A 16600-nucleotide genomic window follows, 5' to 3' on the forward strand; every position below is an offset into this window, starting at 1 on the left:
TTAATGCAGTATTAAATATGCAGTATTAGTATAATATTCTGGTTGAATGCAAGATAAGTAACTTTTAACTCAAGCCCATTTATCAAGGCCAGCAAGTAATAGAAAATGATGATTGTCTGCTTGTTTCTCTGTTTGTTTTTTTAATATTTTTTTTTTATTATGCCGGTAGCCATATAGTTAGGTCCTGAAGCTTTAGTTTGGGAAGGGAAGACAGATGTTTAATGCTCTGTGGAGCCTGAGGCCATGGTTGTGTATTCAGTAGAATTGGTTTTAGGCAGTGCTTAGTTACCTGTCAGTCTGTGATCTGGATGGAGGAGGAGAACATGGTAGCATATATGTTGAGTTACCCAGGGTCCATGATGAAATGCTGAGTTAGCCAGAGGCAGACAGAGGTTACAATGTCCAGCACAGAGTCTGCTGTTACAGCTTGCCCCTGCAAAATTTGTAAATGCGCTTGTATCAACAGATTTTTATTTTCTTTTTTGGTCCGTTAAAGGATTTGCATTATGTGACTTCATTGTTTTTTATCTAGCACCGAGATGTACTAAAACTGGAATTGCCATGTTATGAAACCAGAGCCTGAATTTCTTCCACAGTGGAGATCAGACTTCCTAGTAAGGACTGGGTAGCTGCTTGTACTACATTTGCCCCAAACTGTATTTTTTTGTGGTTACGCAAAAGACTGGGCTTTGAATGACAGTAAACTTGGTACTCTTACGATCACTCTATTCACTGAACTGTAGAATAATTAAATGGGAATGTTTTTATACTGAAGAGAATTCTTAAAAGATAGTTTCAGATCACCAGTACAGTTTTTGCAACATAGCCAGCGATGTTTCTGACAGGTGGCAAGTTCTGGTGCTGGTAGTTACCTTCTTCTGGAAGGAATGCTGCTGCTGAATGCCTGGTCAAATTAGAATTAATTTAATGACAGCAAGCAGATGTTACTGTCTTGTGAGAAGTCTCAAACTCAGTTTTCACCATTTGGGCATTTGTTATTTTGATGATTGAAGAAGTATGATTAAAAAAAAAATCATGATTTAATGAAAAATTTGATGATTGGATACAGTATGATTAAAAAAACCAAAAACAAAACACAAACAGCCCACCCCCCCACCTCCCCTCCCCAACCCTGATGTTCCCTAGCTGAGATTCCAGGTAAATCTCTAATGAAAGAAGAAAAAGATCCAAAGAAAATGACAACCATATTCAAAGCAGGGCTTTATAATAAATGGAAATGCAGCTTCTCTGTAAGTTTGATACCTAAGTTAATTGTTAGTGAATATTTTTGCTCTATAAACAGTGGTTGTGATTGTCACCATTGCCTTTTTTACAGAGGAACTCCAAATACATTAGTTGAAGTTGATGAGGAAAAAGTGTTATACTAGAAAAATATATGATAACTACCATAATGCAGAGATATGAGACAAATGTTTACCATATTTTGTAAGAAACCTAAATGGAATTGTAAGTTTCGTATTTATTTGTGCAAATTTCTAGCCACACTGGCATATTTAGGTGTTCTTATTCAAGGTTTGTGTATATTTTCTGTGTTAACAAACTGGGAGTAGAGACAGGATTGATAATAAAGTAGAGAGTAAATAAGTATAAACATATAGGTGCTTTTCTTTGTGTTCTTACCGGAAGTAACTCGGTGTGGGAAATAAAGCAGATGTCTGAAGTTCTCTGAACTTTCTGCTTTGTCAATATAATCATCATTTTATAGAGGCTTTACTGAACCATGACTTCTTTTGCTGTTTTGTTGCATTGGATGTGTAATGTAACACACAATTTATTGGAAATTGTTATATTTTTGGGAAGGTCTTTTTCTCCCAAGATAAATCTATAGTAAGTTTTATTTAGCAACTTGATATATTTTTATTTTAAGGAACAAGAAATGCATTAAATTTCTTTTTAAAGTCTTTCTGTTAGTTAAGAACTTTAAAAAATAATCTGAATGCGTAACAATAATGAATACTCTGTATGCCTGGTACGGGAGAAAAAATAAACTGGCAGCTGCAGCCAGACAGCTCTCTTCTGAAAATAACTACCGAAGTCATGCAGTAGTGTTGTAACAAGTAAAATTTCTTTTTTTTTCGTTTTGTTTTTGTATTCTTCAGGTACTTTCTTAATTTTCTTCAGAATTAGTATATTTGAGAATACTTTAAAGGAGTGAAAGAAACATGAAACATTGTTTTGCTCAGTAGCTGAAGAGAATTAGTTCCAAAAGATCCTAATCCGTGTCTTCTCAAAAAAACCATGGTGTTTTTCTTGAATAAACTGTAGTTCCTGTGCATGTCACGATTCAGAAATGACTTAACTTACTGAAACATGTCTTAAACAATTATGCTAATATGAATTTTAAACTTGGTTATTGATTTATTGGCTAGCAGTGTGTGTGTTTTAGCTAGTCTAAGAGCTTTCTGTCTGGCTAAAATAGGTGTGTACCTAGCAAAGCCATATTTTCTCCAAGTATAAAAAAGATAATAGGAAACATACAAAAGAATATATTTTCTTTCTAAACGTCTATTTTTTTTTTTTTAATTCCAGAATAACAATTTGTGAGTTAGTATAGTGTTCTGTAACATCATGATTTGGATTCTTCTGTTTTCTTTATTTTTTTTTCAAGAGAGCAGTGAAATTACATATCTTGCATGTTAAAAGAATCTACTTTTACTTGCAGTGTGCTGTGAAAATGTCTGAAAATTCCAGTGACAGTGATTCATCTTGTGGCTGGACTGTCATCAATCATGAGGTACCCAATCTCAAATTAATAAAGTTCTGTCGGTTTAAGACTAGCCATATGCAGTAAAATATTATTTCAACTTTGTAGTTTTTGTTTTGTGTGGATCTTGCATATTAACAGAGAATATAGAAGAGAGTTTTATAAATAAGAACACATAAACCTACTGTTTCAAAATGTGTATCCTTTACTATAGCTGATACAAATTTTGTTATTTAAAATAAACATTTTTTTTCTACAAAGGTTTTACTTTGAAGAATTGCTAAAATTTTAGTGAGATGCTCTCCTCTGTTCCATCTTCCCTGAAAGCATTGACATTCTATGTAACTTGTCTGTTGTTGCTAATATAGGTGGTCTTTTCCTTCCAAATCCCCCCAACCCTGCCAAAAAAAAAAAAAAAAAAGTAAATATCTGATGGAGAAGGGAATGGTTTCATGATTTCTCCAAGTCTTTTCTACCACTAAGATAATCTGATCCTAGCTTCAACAGTTGCTGTTTAGGAACAGCCCTCTGTCCTTACATTCTGTCTTTCTCATTATGAAAAAATAGGATGGACAAGTTTATTCTCAATGACTAGAATATTAGAAGGTGGCATTTTCAAGGCTCATGCGAATGCTATAGTTAGTGCATAACCAATTGCTTTTGTTCTTGACCAGAACAGTCTCTGTCTTTGAGTTGAGCCTCTGAGCTCAGGAGGTTGAGGACTGGCATAGAAACATCTGTAAGATGTGCTGCTTCTCTCTAATATTTTGTATTGCCTCACTCTGCTTACAGAATGCATAGGCAGTTTGGAGAAAGATGCGCATAGAGCTATTGGGTCTTATTTGCACCATTTTAAGCACTTCCATTTGTGTGGATGTATTGGGTTTGTGTGGCAAGGTTTTGGTAGTGGGGGGGGGGGGGGGGGTTACAGGGGTGGCTTCTGTGAGAAGCTGCTGGAAGCTTCCCCTGTGTCCGACAGAGCCAATACCAGCCGGCTCTAAGATGGATCTGCCGCTGGCCAAGGCCGAGCCAATCAGCGATAGTAGTAGCACCTCTGGGATAACAGATTTAAGAAGGAAAAAAAGTTGTGGGGCACACAGAAATGGCAGCTGGAGAGAGGAGTGAGAATATGTAAGAGAAACAGCCCTGCAGACCCCAAGGTCAGTGGAGAAGGAGGGGGAGGAGATGCTCCCGGCGCCGGAGCAGAGATTCCCCTGCAGCCTGTGAGGAAGACCACGGTGAGGCAGGCTGTCCCCCTGCAGCCCAGGGAGGTCCACGGTGGAGCAGATCTCCACCTGCAGCCCGGGGAGGACCCCACGCCAGAGCAGGTGGGTTTCCCGAAGCAGGCTGTGACCCCGTGGGAAGCCCGCGCTGGAGCAGGCTCCTGGCAGGACCTGCAGATCCATGGAGAGAGGAGCCCACGGAGCAGGTTTTCTGGCAGGACTTGTGACCCCGTGGGAGACCCACGCTGGAGCAGTGTGCTCCTGAAGGCCTGCACCCCATGGAAGGGACCCACGCTGGAGCAGTTCATGGAGAACTGCAGCCCGTGGGAAGGACCCACGTTGGAGAAGTTCGTGGAGGACTGTCTCCCGTGGGAAGGACCCCACGCTGGAGCAGGGGAAGAGTGTGATGAGTCCTGCCCCTGAGGAGGATGAAGCGGCAGAAATAACATGTGATGAACTGACCATAACCCACATTCCCCGTCCCCCTGCGTCGCTGTGGGGGGTAGGTGGAGAATCCGGGAGTGCAGTTGTGCCTGGGAAGAAGGGAGGTGTGGAGGGAAGGTGTTTTGAGATTTGGTTTTATTTCTCATTACCCTACTCTGGTTGATTTGTAATAAATTAATTTCCCCGAGTTCAGTCTGTTTTGCCTGTGATGGTAATTGGTGAGTGATCTCTCCTGTCCTTATCTCAACTCACAAGACCTTTGTTATTCTCTCCCCTGTCCAGCTGAGGAGGGGGGAGTGATAGAGTGGCTTTGGTGGGCACCTGGTGTCCAGCCGGGGTCAAGCCACCACAGTGGAATGCTGTTCTGCATTGAGAAGGAAAGATACAGGGAGTTTAGAGGGTCTGGGGTCTCCAGAAATCAACAGTGTTGCAAAGACTGGTTGGAAATCCCTTGGAGAGGGCTAAGTGACAGAGAGTATGTAATTATGTATTCCATAGCCAAGATGCTGAAGTTTTCCCAGGCTTTCTTGCCTCAAGTGGAATCTGGGGGAAGCTACAGTGAGTAAAGGAATGCCAACATTTTACTACCTTCATTGGGAAATGAAGGTGATGAGAGGGCAGGGCAGCTTTCCTGACATCTGTACTGTAAGGTCAGGAATGAGAAGTATAGGCTTCTTGGAGCTTAAAATGATGGTTGGTGAGGGCTTGCTATACTTACACTTGGAGGATCTTGAAAACTGTGACAGCGTGAAAGGCTTGGAGATAGTAAGAGATTCTTCTGTGAGAAGGATTGACTTGTGAAGTGACTGTCTTTTGTGTTTTCCAGGGACTCACTGCAGGTTTTAGCACAAGTTCTTTGCAATTCACATTGGAGTTCTGGGTTTCCTTGGCCCTATTGTTCAGGCAGGAGAGTGCAAGGCATAAAATACTTAGAAATAACCTGGATATTGGCATCCTCTGGAGGAGGAATTCATATGGCAGTGCAGGGCTGAGCTAGTGGCAGCAACTAAGAGAATGTTGGTGGTTTTTTTTTTTTTTTTTCATGGGGCAAACTGTCACTGAAGAGGTATCTTCCATAAGGAAATATACAAAAGCAATCTAATTGTTGTGTAAGGAAGTTGTGATGGTAGATTGTGTGGCAGCAGGTGGAAAGAGCTGACAGACTGTGTGCAAGGCAAAAAACTGTTCTTGGTTTAAAATACTTGTTGTCTTTTAAGACCTACTCAGTTGATGTGTGCAGCTCTATCAAATTTGTATAGCTTCACTTATGTTTCTGTCCATCTTTTGATCTCTGCTGTAGCTTCATTTATTACTTTTATTTGGGATGAAATGCTAGAATTCCCTCATTCTTTGATTGAGTCTTCAGATACAGCTATTTGTAAAGTCACTATTATGTCTGTGTAGCCCTGGTTTAATTTGTGTGTCTGTGTTTCCTATTTTCTGATGTTTGGCCAGTTGTATAAACTGACAATGGCTTTATTAAAGCAAAAGTAATTTTTAATTCCTAGTAGAATAAAGCTTGAGACAAAAGAAAAAAAGTGAAGCAATTAAAGGTCTGTTGGTGTGGGTTCATTGTTGCCTAGGTGTCTACAGGGTAGGCATCTGAATATGATGGTTTCTAAGTTTGCATTGTAGAAATTAAATCAATACAATCAATGGAGTCTAGAGAGCGGTAATTCTTACGCTAAGGTCAGCACTTATATTTGATCAAATGACTTGCTGTCGACTCCACTGACTGTATGGATTGTAAAGGTGCCTTCAACAATTTGCTCAGGTGTAGACAATTTAAAGTTAGATAAGACTACTGTTTTGTCTTACTTTCCCCTAGCAGTGAACAAGGCAGGCCTAAGTTGCTCAGAAACTCGAGAGGCCCCACCTCTTGGTGTGGACCTCCAATACACTTTTCTCTTTTAGTCCTGAGGATTTTTTTATCTCTTCAGATCTTAGCTGATGTGTGGGTGTAGTAGTGGGGGTGGTGGGGTTGTTTTGTTTTGTTTTTTTAAGTATCTAGCATTGACTTGTAAACTGAGCAGGTTATTGAGCCAGAATCCTCAGAGCAAATGGGTTAACTGTTTTCCTGGAATGAGTGTTACCTATTGGCTGGCTTTATCTTCTTGTTGCCTGCTCCAAAACGTTTTCAGGGAACAGTACTTGAGGAGGAAAATTCATAGGAGGAAAATAGGAAATAATAGGAAGAGATAATGGGTAGTGATCAGCTGTTTCTCCTTCACTGCACATTCCCCTCTCTGCAGATTATAATGAAAATCTGGGTAATTCGAAAGGCAAGCCATTACAAGCTTGTCATTATACTCAAGTTTTGAAAGTTCGGTTCAGTTTCAGAAGGGCAAGAGATGTGGTTTGTGACTTATAAATGTTGGGCTATGGTTTCATTTCTGTTGGCAGCAAGGTGGTATTTAAGAGATGGTTAAAACTTCTTTTCCTTCTCTTGTTTTGGGTTGGATGACAAGTTGGGAATCCCATCACCAAAAGAGAAACAGAAAACTCACTCACTCCAGTCCTCAAGACCAAGTGGGATACAGGAGTGCACAGGCTGCCGGACTTTACAGACTTCGAATAAAAGTTAAAGGATTTAGGAGGTGGCTACAACGGTTGGGTTACTCAGCTGTGACTTGCAGGCTGTATTTTAATACTTGAGATGATTATTTTCCACTGTAACTGAAAATGAATTATGCAGTCTAAATAAATTAACATAATACAAGATTATAGGAAGGCAGGGATTTGTCTAGCCAAAGCAGAACAGATTTCTGTGGTGTAGCGATTTTCTGTTCCCAGTTATTCTTCCCTGATTAACAAAGTAGAGTGAATGGGATGGCTAGATACCCTTCACACACTTGTTATCCAGGGAGGGGGTGACATGTGAACTACTGTATACTTCGGGGAAATGATGTGGATATTAGGAAGAGGGTAGAGCTAAGGATTAGGCAAATTTGGAATACTATAGTATTACTTTCTCACATATTATTGTGACCTGTATTGATGATGACATAAGAGAATCAGTTTCTGGATTTGCTTTGCCATTTACAATGGCACTGAGTTAAGAGGGGCAAGAAATAGCAATTGGCTAGATTGTGATTGCAGACAACTGACAGCTGTGTATGCTGAATTTAATATCTGAACAGAGAAGTGATGCTGTGTATCATTGGACTACTCTTCAGAAAGGATTTGCTAATTTTGTGTAGGAGTATAGGAAAAGGAGTGTAGTGAGGAGACAATATCCTTTCTCAACCTCTTTGCTGTTGATGAAATGGAAGGGTCGTGGAGGTCTAGCAACAGAGGAAGTGAATTGGAGAGTTCAGACAATCAGACCAGACTGCACATGTTTAAAAAAGGATGGCTTACCTTGTACTCAGCTAGCCCAGTTTCTTGGTATTTTAGCTAAAATTTTAATCTGTTTTAAGCTATATTCCTGATGTTTGCCTTGTTGTGGAGCCTGGGCAAACTAAGTTTTTGTTACTCTCTTTCTTCTTCACAACTTAAGAAATGAAAGTAGTGGTTCTATTACACCAGAGAAAAATTGTCACATAATAAATCTATATACCTATCTATAAAACCCAACCAAGCCAAAACCCCCAAATAATTTTGTATTTTCTTTCCTGAGATTTCACTCCGATTTTAATAAATTAATTATAATTCAGTGGTGAATTTCTACAAAACATTTGAGATTAAAATTGTGATACTTTAAGTGGTCAAAAGAAAAAATACAAAGTATTTGTCAAATTACTAAAGCAGTTAATTTGTGAAGCCTTTGAAAAAGGAACAGAACTTTGTAATGTGATTGTAGAATGTATCTTATGCAGTTCTTTTTGAGGTATGTAATCTTCCTGAGGTACAGTCTCCTCTTAAAAACAAAAGCATACATGTTTGCTTGAGTCCTGAAATGAGGCATCTGGGAAAACTGATCTGGAAGTATTACTACTACTGTAATTTCACACCTGCTATTGCAAAAATAACTATCTCTGTTTACAAAAACAGCTCAAGTTATTTATGGATCAGAGTGACTTAGTATTTTTCAGAGTGACTTAGTATTTTTCAGTTATGTTTTTCATGTTTATAGTTTTCTAATAACCTTACTTGTGTTCCATCAGTTCTTTTAAACAAAAATTACAATATGAAGATTAAATATTTAGAGTTGTCAACTGTATTGCTTGCCCTTAGTGCCCTGCAGTCTCGGAGCGTCGTTTATCTTTAGTTCCTGTTTTGTTCTGAGGTTGTTGCTGACTAGCAGCTAACTAATAACTAAGACTCCTTTGTGGATTAAAGACAGAAATCCAATTTAGAGATTGCATAAATACTTGTTTTCCTGGTGTCAGAGATGTACTATTAAGACAGCCATTCAAATTTGAGATGGAGTAGTGTTATACTTATTTTTTCCTGGTAGTAGTACTTACTAGAGTTCATGGTGGTACACTTGAAATTTTGTTTTGGGGAGGGTGTGTGTATTTACATACAATACATGGACATATGTGCAATAATTAGATTCCATATTCAAAACTCATTTGACAACCTCCTCTGTTTCTTTAAAGTCTATTTAATAAATAGGTCTAATAAAGCTAATAGAACATAGTTATTTAAAATACTTAGCATAGCCGTTAATTGATGCCTAAATTGCCTTTTTTTTTTTTTTCTTTTTCTTCCCCCACCCCTAGACTTGTCCTCTGCCCTTTTCAGTCATGGTCATAAGTATTACTAACAGTTGTTTCCCTCTAGTTAATTACTTGGTATTTCTCTTGCTTTTCTTTGCTTAAAATCATCTTCAGTTTTAAAGGTTATTCTTCTCTTCCGTTTTCATTATAAATGTTCTGTTTTCTTTGTAACTCTTTCCTTCTGCTTTACTGATGGAAATCCCAGTAACAGTAATGTTTTCTTAAAACTCTTCAACTCCAGGGTTCTGACATAGAGACAGTGACTTCAGAAAATGGAAGCACAAATGATAACCATGAATTTGTTTCAGAAGAATATGTTTCTTTGCAAGAAGAGGAGCAACCAATTGATTTGCAAGGTAAGATATTAAAAGAGGAGCAGTTCAATAAAATTGGTAAGTATCTGTTGTAGCATTGGCACAAAATTAGTATTTTTAATAGAGTTTGTATACTTTGTAGGCCTCTGTCAAAGTACTTGCTTCATCAGTGTTATGGAAAATAATCAGTCATCAACTTTAAAAAAGCATTTTTTCTTGAAATAGATGAAATGAGTAGAATGTCTTTCATTTTGTCAATACTTTAGATGCATTACAGAATAGTATGCACTGGTGTTGCTAGAAGATAGTTTGTAGAAGTACTATTGATAAAACAAATATTCCTTAATAATGTCATTGATCAAATAAGAGTAATTTGGAAGGAACCATCAATGCTATTACACCTAAAAAATAATATCGTGGCACTGTCTTAGCATTTCTTGAGTTGGAAGTGAAGTCTGGTGCATATCAATATAATGAAAATCCACTCATTTTAATTACTAAATTTAATGCTCAATTTATTAATATTGGTATGAGAACACAGACGTGACAGGTTCAGTGTGCAGTTGACTAAATTTGAGCTTGGCCGTGTTTCCAAATTCATAACATCTCCTTGTTGAAACAGGACAAGACACTCAAACTCCAATGACTATCTGGAAAATATTTTAATTATCCTAGCATACAAACGTTCTGTATCAACTTACAATATAGTGTTGGGTTTTATCTGATTGTGCTTTTCATTTATAGGTTACTTGCATTATGATCAATATGAGGATTTGAATTTAAGTATCCTCCAAAACATTGTATTACATAACGACAAATGGGATTCTGATGTTTGTTAGAGGAATATTAAAAATGAGATTTAGTGTATTTTTAGAAAACCTTCCCTGATATGAGTACATAATAGAAATGTCACAATTATACATATTTTAATATTATATGGGAGTGGGCATAATTTGTGGTTACTGGTTTTAATCCCATGTTTGGTTTTTTCCTCTTTTTATTTATATAGCTCAGTGCAACAATGACGGAGAGATACCAGTGGTAGATAATACTCTCTCTGCATTTGAGGAAACTCATGCAGTTCCAGAGGTAAATTATATTATGCTATTCAGAAGCTTCTGTAAGCCCCATCTGACAATGCCAAGCAACGTTTTGAAGGCATTAAAATAAAGATACTGATTTTTCTTTTTTTTTAAAAGCATTAAGAATTCTTGCTATTTTTTTAAATTACTTTATATTTTATGTATCTGAATATTTTTTTACATTGTCCATTTCCCTAGGGAGAGAAAGAAAAAATCCCTGATGATGGGTCCTGTATTGGAACTATTAGCGATGATTCTGACATTGTTACAATTGAAGCTCCAAAACCAGAAGAAACTCAAAGTCAGGAGGAAGCTCCAGCTGATGGTGAAGAAGCTCAAAGTTCAGAGGATTTTAACATGGGTTCCTCCTCTAGCAGTCAATATGCATTTTCCCATCTAGAGACTGGTAAGAGAAATAAATTACTAAGCAACTGTGTGCAAAAATGTCACCAGGAAAAAAAAAAAATTTGCTTAGGGAACCTTCTTTGTGTGGAGAGGGAAAAAAAAAAAGGTCTTGTTCAAGTATTTGCAGTTTCTAGGACAACTCTAGTTGCCCTAACTCTAAAACTTTGTCCAAATCTGCAATCTTCTTGTTTAAAAGCGTTCTCTCCCATTAAGTGTTCACTATTCTAAATAGAAAGTATATTTCTAGAATATTTTGGAGAATTAAAATTTCTTTTAGTTCACAGAATAATTGTAGAATTTCTCTTGGCAATTTTTTTGACTTTTATAGAGTTGGCATAAACGACTAGCAACTGGGAGAGAATTGATTTTGGGGTCATGATGACTAATAGCAGCTTACCTTCATAGCTACATAGAATATACATATTTTTTTTAAGATACTCCCAGTACTTGGCAGAAATACGCAATGCATGATATTCAGGAGGAAGGATATGAATATTTGGCCAATTAAAAACAACCAACCACAACCCAACAAACTCAATCAAAAAAACTTACTGTTGTGTTACTTTTCTCTAGTTCTCTAGTCTTCCTTTTTAATTCTGTTTGGCTGCTTATTTGTAATCTTTTCTGTTCTCTTTATTCTTTATAACACTCTTGTATTACTGATTTTTACCTTTCAAAGTAAGTTTATTACAAGAGCAGGATTTTTCTTAAAGTACTGTTTTATCTTAGAAGTAGAATAAAACATCGTTAAACGTTCATGTATCTGCATAGTATCTATTGGAATCAGAAAATGACAGCTTAGCATCTAATGACCAGTGATGATTCGTAACAAAGCTGTTGCCTTCTTTAAGTCTTCTGGATGACTTGACTTAATTTTTAATTTAAATTTAGTTGACTTTCTTTTTTCTTTTAGGGCTGAGTTCTAAAAATGCTTTTTTTTTTTCCTCCCCATGTTTTTGTACACAAAAGTCAGTTGGCTGGAGAAGCTGAGGAAGATTCCTGATTGTGTAAGGGGATGGGGAAATGAGGTGAAAGAGCATGTGTCTCGCAGTCTTCCTTTCCAAGGTGGTGTGATTAAATTTGATCAGCTTGTGTAAAGCTGATTGCTTATGGCTTGCATGGAGTGTTCTTAAAATTATCAGTAGCAATCTGACTTGATCTTGTAGTAGTGATATTCCAAACAGATGATGAAAGCCAGTCCTCACTGAAGAATTTGGCTAAGCTGTCAGTGTTTTATTTGCTTTTTTGAAAAATGTTAAACTTACATGTAAATTTGGAATGGGCATCAGTAAGCTTTGTAATACATTTTAATATGTATGCTTTGACAGTTTAAATGAATGGGTTCCAAATCTATGTATGACTGGCAAAAAGAATTTCTTCCTTCTAACTTAAGCTGATTTCAGCGTGGTCTTTAGTGCTGTGCATCTGATTGACCAAGTATCATAGAAAATGTCTGGAGTACTTTTGCATTTATTTTAAATGCGAAAGTTTTAGCAGTCAAAATTTTCGTGCCACTTTTTGGCAATGGAAATCTTTGCCATCCGCCTGCTTCTTGTTGAGTTTTCTGTTGTGTTGGAAAAGGATGAGCTTCAGATTTTCCTAATGTAGGCACTAAAACATTCTACAAGGATTTTCTGCCACTTTTACTTGCAAACCAATTCCTGTTTAGGCTGTCTTCACCATGCAAACAGAAATGTTTTAATATTGCTTCATGAATTAAGTTAACTAGCAGAAGCACTCGTACTGAAACAAACTGCATCTAGGCTTGAGTTGTGTCTGTGCAGAAACGTCAAAGAAAATCACGTTCTTAACTGATATTGTTACTTCATCTGGTTTCTAGTGTAGATCTGACACTTCAAAATCATAGCAGAAGCTAGAATTTTGGACTGCTATTGTGGTCACACTTTGTTTCATTTATACTCCTTTTCATCCTGTGAATATTAGAGTAGAGCTTTGTACTGAATTCTTACAGCAGCTGTAAGGCAGTGTCATTCTTGCCTGAAAATGTAATGAATGCTGTTGACAGCTTGCCAGTAAGTGCTTATGAATGGCTCTAAGTGTCTTACAGCTTTCTCTCTTTGCTTTCCAATTGTCTATTTTTTTTTTTTTTTTCCTTTCCTATTCTTTGCCGTCCAGTGTATATCAAAGAATTTCCCATTTGGCTAGAAGCAGCTTGTTCCTTAACCACTTTTGTATTCCATGTGTAAGCTTCTTCGGTTGTTGAAAAAAACGTAAAAAAACCAAATAAGCAATAACAACACCCGTCCTATGAAGTATGTCCTGTATCATCCTTTATAATGTCTGACGTCTGCATTCTACTAAAAATACCTCTCTCCTGACTAATTTCTGAATGCTTGTCTTTATTGTCCAGGATTGGGGAAGTATGGGTCTGCTTAAATGACTGATTCTAAAATAGTGTCCTTTTCTGCCAAGCTATATAAATTCATTAAGAACCTGCATGTCAAGTAGCTGTTTAAGTGATTTGTCTTTATTGCAATGTCTGCTTGGTCAGTCTGGTTTGACTAATGGACTAAAATGGATTTTTTTAGTAAGAGGGGAAGTTATCTTTCATTATCTGACATGTTGCTTGTCCACGGAGTCAGAAATTAGACATGTATTCCAGATACTAATTGGTAATCTTTTCTGGGGTTGATGCAATCACTTCTATTAAGTTGGAATTTATTTTAAGTGAAGAATCTTAACTGGTAATGCTTTTTATAGCTAACGGCTAGCACTGCTTGGTATTCTTGTCTGTTCAGTGATGTGTGTGTGGCTTTGCCCAAACAAATGATTTTCAGTTGTGAAATGTTCAAGGACAGTAACTCTGTATTTATATTTTTGCATTTGAGTGGTGATCTCTGATATAAGAATAAACAACTATATTTCTAGAAGGGGCATTAGCATTGTGTAATTGCAGGCATCAAATTTAGTGTCTGAGCAGGAGCACTTTGTCATGTGATGGAGGCTTCACTGATCACATTGAATCTATTTGAGGCATGTGAATTAGGTACATGAACATAAGTATTTGAAAGCTTCTTTTTCACCCTGCTGCTGCTTCCCCTTGATATTTGCCTTACACTTGAAAATGATGCTTTCAAAGGAGGGAGATTAAATAATCATTACTTATATACTGGGTTATATAAATTTATTTACAGTACACGCAGCACGCATTTGTGCCACTAATAGCAACAAGCAATTACAGCTTTGTTGTTATTTTCCCAGTTAGAATATATGGCTTCTGGGCCATAGGAACATGAACATACAAATGGTATCATAAATACTATTTTACAAAAATGGTATTAAAGATATTTTTTATGGTTAGAATTTGTTCTTATCTCAAATCTCGGCCGATTCAATCTTCCAAAACATCAGTCAGGTATAGAAGAGTTTTGGACTCAGAGTGTTAGGGAGGGACAAACACAGAAGCACCCAAGTGGTTCTTTTCCTGTGCAGTAGTGGTTGAAAATGGCTTTTTTGAAAGATGGGTAAAGATGTTAATAGATAGTATATGGTAGATATTAAAAGTAAACAAAATTACATATTTAAATAAATTTGCAATGCAAAGCTTTGAATATTTATAACAAATACATTAATGGACCTTTAATGGAGTTTTTCTGCAGCTGCTTGTAGATCACAGAATTAAGTTTTTTGAGAGAATATAGTAAAACCATGTCTGTCTTAGGAAGCTTTCTTTTAGCAAGCCTTTATGTTGCTCTTTTATTATTAATTAGTTCAGTCTCAATGTCTGTTAAGAGAAGGAAAACTGAATTAACCTTTCTACTTCACAAGAATTTACAGAAGCAGTACATGTAGATGCTTTAAGAGGCAGGATTGTCTCTTAAACGAAATACTTTCTAATGAGTGAATGATAAGGTGTGGGGAAGTGCTGTACAGTTTTTTTGCTGGTGATTTCTTGATCTCTATCTTTTTCCTTTTAAAAAATGATTTTTTTAACTTCAGAGATCAAGCATTCCTTGCATAATATCCAGCATAAACTATCACACTGAAAATTTTTATTTTGTTTTATTAACGTTCTCCAAGATTTATACAAAATACATTTGGCATTTATATGATGGATTTTGGTACTCAAACTGATTTTCAAAACAACAATTAATGCATTTTAAAGACTGTTCTGTGTTGGGTTTCAGTTTTTTCATCTCAGGCTAGCAATGATGAATCAAGTAGTGATGAAACTAGCAATCCGTCCAGTCCCACAATACGAAAACGTCGGGCTAAGAAGAGGCTGATCTCCAGCTCTGAGGCTGAGGGTGGGTCACCTGCTGAACCGGAATCTGAACCTCCCAGAGAAGAGCAGCACAAACGCCAGTTCAGTAGTGGCCTTAACAGATGCATTGTACTAGCTTTGGTGATTGCAATCAGCATGGGCTTTGGACACTTCTATGGTGAGTTTATAGAAAACAAAATACATAGAATCAACATCTTACATAACAAATACCATTTTATGTGAGACTGATTTTTTTTTTTCTTGTTCTCTGCTAGCAATCTAAACCCAAAAATGAGAAAAAAACCACTGCTAATGTATGGATAATATAGGGAGGCCCTTCAGTGGTGCAATTTAATATACACTACTTTAAAATTGAAGTAAATAAAAAGAAATTAATTTTTGGTTGCCCTTCCCGATAGAATTTCTTGTTGTTCTCGTAATGCAGTGTGTACCCTTCTTTTTTCACATCTTTTCTTTTGAAATATATTTGTGGTAGTGCTTACCATTTCTAACAGCATTCAGAGAGTTATTTCAAGCTTTTGTTCCATATGTGCTCATCTGGTAAATGTAGGAGCAAGGCATACAGGAGTTCAAAGTATCAATGTTTTTCTCTCTTTGGTAGAGAAAAATACGCTGTAGTTGTCCTTGCAATTCCAGAGTGGCTTAGGGAATCCAGGATAGCAGCGATTTTCCTGTGTTCAGCGCGTTGCCTAAAGTTAAGCATTACACAGTTTGTTACTACATTTAACAAAACAGAAGAACTGATTCCAGATCTAAATCTACCTAGTGCAATCCTGACCTTCTAAGATACATGTGTTATGATAAAAATGATAGAGGGCATTTGTTTTTAATAGTAATTTTTCCTGAGTGGTTTTAGTTTTTTATGAAAATATGCCTTCAATTTGACACTGGGAATAAGATTCTAATTGAATTTGATTTTGACTAATTGTTAGGGGTTTAAATTTGACATTTATTTTGAGATTTATACTAATTTTCACTTGACCCTGATTACCTTTTTTTTGTTCTTAGGTAAACCTGAAGGTAAGAGTCATGAGTGATGTATTGTGGATGCTATGCTTGCATTCAGATTGACTTTTAAAATTGTGTGTGTATATGTGTACACACACATCCATATATGTATGCATACTTACATTTAAAAAAAAAATTAAGCCTTAAGAATTACTAGTGTATGCAGTATTATAGAAATGACTAATGCAGTTATGTAAAATACTTTTTATTTAGCAGCTGCAGGTAGTAGTAGCTGGTGTAAAAACTGATTGATGTATATTGGCATACTAGAAGCAGAGGAGCACAATGACTAGACTAAACTTTGATAGTACTTTGTGGTGGTAACTTGAGGTTTCAGTTCTGTTAATCATTTTACAGTGTTTAAATTTGGGTTAATGATAAATACTATTCTTTTAAAGAACTTTGTGATCTATGGATGAGAAATACATTTTGGAAATGTACTCAGGGTCATATCTTTATTAAGAGATTCACTTTGACTTGTTCATTCAT

At 36.6% G+C, this 16600-nt stretch overlaps 1 protein-coding gene across 12 annotated transcripts in view; it reads left to right on the top strand.

The window, feature by feature from the left end:
* Window positions 1-16600, top strand: part of CCPG1 (cell cycle progression 1) — a 32678-nt gene that overhangs the window by 2262 nt on the left and 13816 nt on the right. For 4 of the 12 annotated variants that reach the window (XM_041123725.1, XM_041123719.1, XM_041123724.1 and 1 more), the window contains exons 1-8: window positions 1232-1250; window positions 2684-2755; window positions 9298-9412; window positions 10380-10459; window positions 10651-10858; window positions 11827-11922; window positions 15006-15260; window positions 16112-16123. In XM_041123725.1, coding sequence (XP_040979659.1) covers window positions 2696-2755; window positions 9298-9412; window positions 10380-10459; window positions 10651-10858; window positions 11827-11922; window positions 15006-15260; window positions 16112-16123 — 826 coding nt within the window. In that variant the 5' untranslated portion in view covers window positions 1232-1250; window positions 2684-2695. Of the gene's footprint in view, window positions 1-532; window positions 615-1231; window positions 1251-2680; window positions 2756-9297; window positions 9413-10379; window positions 10460-10650; window positions 10859-11826; window positions 11923-15005; window positions 15261-16111; window positions 16124-16600 lie in introns of those variants that run through there. The other 8 variants (XM_030014348.2, XM_041123726.1, XM_041123721.1 and 5 more) reach the window with 6 other exon arrangements.

The sequence above is a fragment of the Aquila chrysaetos genome, chromosome 5 (assembly GCF_900496995.4).
Source record: "Aquila chrysaetos chrysaetos chromosome 5, bAquChr1.4, whole genome shotgun sequence".
Taxonomy (NCBI): domain Eukaryota; kingdom Metazoa; phylum Chordata; class Aves; order Accipitriformes; family Accipitridae; genus Aquila; species Aquila chrysaetos.